General features: G+C 36.0%; 1 protein-coding gene across 1 annotated transcript in view; it reads right to left on the bottom strand.

The window, feature by feature from the left end:
- The window catches only part of SDK1 (sidekick cell adhesion molecule 1), a 595,735-nt gene extending 591,804 nt beyond the window's left edge, over positions 1–3,931 (bottom strand). The window contains exons 1-2 of the mRNA XM_012638907.1: positions 3,916–3,931; positions 3,564–3,723 (exon numbers count right to left, since the gene is read on the bottom strand). Coding sequence (XP_012494361.1) covers positions 3,564–3,723; positions 3,916–3,931 — 176 coding nt within the window. The remainder of the gene's footprint in view (positions 1–3,563; positions 3,724–3,915) is intronic.
- Between the last annotated feature and the right edge of the window lie 178 nt (positions 3,932–4,109).

Here is a 4,109-nt window from a genome sequence, read left to right on the forward strand (position 1 = left end):
CTAGTATAACAATAAATACTGTGCCTAGCATTAAATTTTTGGTGTGTGTATGTTGAATATAATTATGACAGATTTTTTATCCCAAATTAGAAAATTGACAGTAAATGCTTTCTGAAAAAAATAGATATAAATACACCTAAGACATCTATGCAAACTTGGCTTAATTATTGAATTAGTGTCAATTTGCCAATAAGGACACCTGTGCCTAAATGTAGACATGAGCATCAATATGAAATACAACATTTGAAACTCACTGAAATTCACTGTGCAGTTTTTAACACACACAGCAAAGAAACTACTATTTTTAGTCAAAGCTGAAAAAGGTGGATTTATATTATTTGCTCTTTATAGGGTTAGCATTTTCATAACTGACACCAAAGCATGGAAAAATACTGGTTTGCTTTCAGGTAGGAAACAGCTACCATTTTCATAAACTATCCATGTTTTTCAATCTGAAACTTAGAAAGGTTTCATGAAGGTTAACATATGATAGGTGAAGGTGCTTATTGAAAGGAAGTAGATGAAAAAGTAATTTGAAAAAATAGCATGAGATTTTTAGACAGGTTTTATATCTGGAAAAAAACAATGACAAAATATGATGGATTCTTGATAACCCATCTCAGTGTCTGAAGCCCTCAGTGAACAGAATATAATTCATCACATCTACCCCAAATGATTCTTGCTTCAGAATAACCCATTTCTTCTTAACATGTTTCCAGTGAAATAGGAGTGAAGTATTATATACACCTTATTTGAGTGGCCCATATGTGTCACTCCCTCAGCCTTGCTTAAATACAACCAACAATGTTTTTTCCTCCTGTGGATTATGTATGGTATATTTCGAACGAACAAGTAAATTTGCTAGTGGAAGGAGCAATGCAAATACAGTATCACCTCTCTATTTTTAAGTTGACAACAAAATTGTTTTATCATAAGTAATTGCATATATAATAGCATATTGTACACTTTGTCATTTTAAAATAAAATTGTTACACAACTGTTTTAAAACCAGATGTTCCTTGACTTATGATGGGGTTATATCCCAATAATCCCCTAAGTTAAAAAAAAATCATAAGTTGAAAATACATTTAATATACCTAACCTACCAAACATCACAGCTTACCCAGCCTACCTTAAACATGCTCAGAACACTTACATTAACCTACAGTTGGGCAAAATCATCTAACCACAAAGCCTATTTTATAATAAAGTGTTGATATCTCACATAATTTATTAAATACTGTACTATAAGTGAAAAGCAATAATTTTGCACCATTGTGAAGTTGAAAAATTGCTAAGTTGAACCATCATAAGTTGGGTACTGTCTGTATATCCAATGAAATGCAAATAATATAATGATTTTGATATCTATAGTACCCATTTAGAAAGAAAAGGAACTCTTTAACAGTTAGAATTTTGATATTGTTCTTTTTTACTCTTACACTCCCAAGACATAGTTCCACAGGAAGACTCACATAAAGGAGCGGTGTGTCTTTCTTTTGTCAGGTGTGAGGAATCATTATTACAGGTTGTGGGAAAAGAGAAATGGCTTGGTGTTTAGACAAAGGCATGTTCTCGGGCAGCTCAACTTCAGAAAACGTACATATGGAAACTAAAGATCTAGAAAACAATTCCTTTCCCACTATCTATGGTATGTACCCCAGTTTGAAGGCCACTGTTAGAGATTATCCACATCACTACTTGTTTTTATTAGAAAGAAATGATTTGGGTTCTTTCAAAACCCCATTCCTTTCTTCCTCAGGCACACAAAACATGCCACTTAATTTTTATGAGAACACTCTGAGGTGGGTTTTATTATACCCATTTTACAGATGAAAAAAGAAAGATCAAAATGGATAACTTATCCAAAGTCACATAGATAATAAGTTGACTGGCAAGTACTTAAAATGAAGTCATCTGTCATGAAAGCCCATTACTCATATGTGGTTCTCATTTCTAAGTTCACTTGTTTTTGTTTTTGCTTCCTTACATCTCTTCTAACAAACCAAGCCCCATTATGTCATATAGTAATAGTGTGCAATGTTGCCTAAATGTATCAAAGGATTGCTTGTGTGTCAGAAAATGCACTGCTTTCCATTCATCAGAACATCCTAAATTAGCTGTGATCCCCCTCCTTCTGCAGATACAGCTCTCTGTTTAAACTTACAGAGGGGCTCAGGGGTGGCCTGAGGTCATAACACTAATGCTAATAGATAGTAGAGCTGGGCTTCCAACCCAGGACTGTTTGACTTCAACTATTATAATAAATTGCTCCCCTCAAAACAGATAGATACTTCTGACACAAGATAGGCCTAACACCGTAAGACGAGGTCCCAAACTCACATGTCTAAAGGGCGAGCAGACAATGGAAATGAGCAGAGCAGATGTGGTACTACAAAGGGAGGGGGCTGGAGAGCACTGAGGAGAAAGAGGGAGTGTCCCCACCTTTGCTGGTGGTCAGGCCTTCTGACTGGTCTAGAGAGACCAGAAATCAGGGTTTTTATATAAAATTTTACAATTGTCAAATGTTGGCAACCAATTAAAAAAATACACTGTTATGTATTCCCACATATATTTTTAACTGATTTTTAAAACATACACACAATCTGGGCAGGATGAATGTGGTTCATGGACTACTACATAACAACCTCTGAGGTAAAAAGAGAGAGTGGGTAGGCTATATCCCATGTTGAGAAACTCTATTTAAAATAACTCTGTATAGCCAATTCTTTCTTATTTCATCTAAAGAAGAGCATGGTATTGCTCATTTTGCTGACTTTGGAGCCTTCTCAGACTTTTCAGGTACCACCAGCTGTCCATCCTACTCAGAACTGCAACATCTAGTATAACAATCCTTACCAGGTACAAACCTGAAAAGCTCTCGAGCACTGTGAGATGCTGAGGCTCAAAAGGCAATGCTGCTGCTTCCTGGGTAGAGACACACCTCAGACTGAACCTGATCTCCAGCTTTGCCCCAGTCTCAGCCCTCGTATGCTGCTCCCACGTCACATCCACCCCAAGTACATTGCATCCCCTATGCCTGGCACATGGCAGGAGTTCGATATATATTGGTTTTGCTGCTGAATATAGAAGCTCTACTCATGTCCATTCTCCGATGGTTCCATCCTTTCCCATCCCAACTTGAATATTTAGCCAGGAAAGCTTTTTGTTGACTACTCAAAGCTACCAGCCTAGAGATCTCTGTTCAAACATTTATTCTCATGGGATAGGAACAGTATGTGTGAGTAGGGTAGTTTCCCCAAGAAAGCAAATTTATCATATTAAAGCTGTTATGTGCATTACCCTATAACTACAGCTTTTTTGTCTGGTAGTTGCACTAACAGACTTACTTTCACAAATATAATGATAGACTTCCTACGTAGAAATACAGCTTATACCAGAATAGTAAATCACGTTCTAATTACATATTAAAATCTATTCCTTTAATCTTTAATGCATTAGAAATTCAATCCAATATTTTCACCCATTGTACTATTATGGCCAATAAGATGAGTATTCTAAACACATCAACATGAAATGAAATCTTATTTTCAAGCAATTACTTGTATTCACTGCTGTAGGTGGTGAGCTCGCTGTCATTGTGCATCCACTTGAATTCCAAAGGCCAGCTTCCTTCTGCAAGGCAAGTAAGAACAAGGCGATTCCCTTCCAGGTGAATCTGTGGTAGGCCTGGCTCTGTTTTAAAATACGGTGCAACGTCATCTGAAAGATTAAAAAAAAATACACATGAAAACAGTATTCAATTAATAAATTATTTAAACAGATCTAATTTTAAAAAATAGAAATGATGACTATTTGGCCCAATTAAGCAGCAAATAATCCTTGACCCGCATTGCCCCTGCGAAACGCGCAATATCCCAGATAATATTTCAAAAGCTGAAGGCTGAATGATACCACTATTTGAAAGCATCTGACAGTTTGATCCAAGTTATTTCCATTCACGATTAATTCTAGCTTATCAAAGGGACATATTGGGAAATCCTTGTACATATAAGCCTTTGGTTTTAACTAGACAATCTATTTTCAAAATAACAATTTAGGCTATGTAGGTTATAAAAGAGAAATTTCCTCACATAACCTTCAATTGG

The sequence above is a fragment of the Propithecus coquereli genome, unplaced genomic scaffold, assembly GCF_000956105.1.
Source record: "Propithecus coquereli isolate 6110/MARCELLA unplaced genomic scaffold, Pcoq_1.0 Scaffold137, whole genome shotgun sequence".
Classification (NCBI taxonomy): domain Eukaryota; kingdom Metazoa; phylum Chordata; class Mammalia; order Primates; family Indriidae; genus Propithecus; species Propithecus coquereli.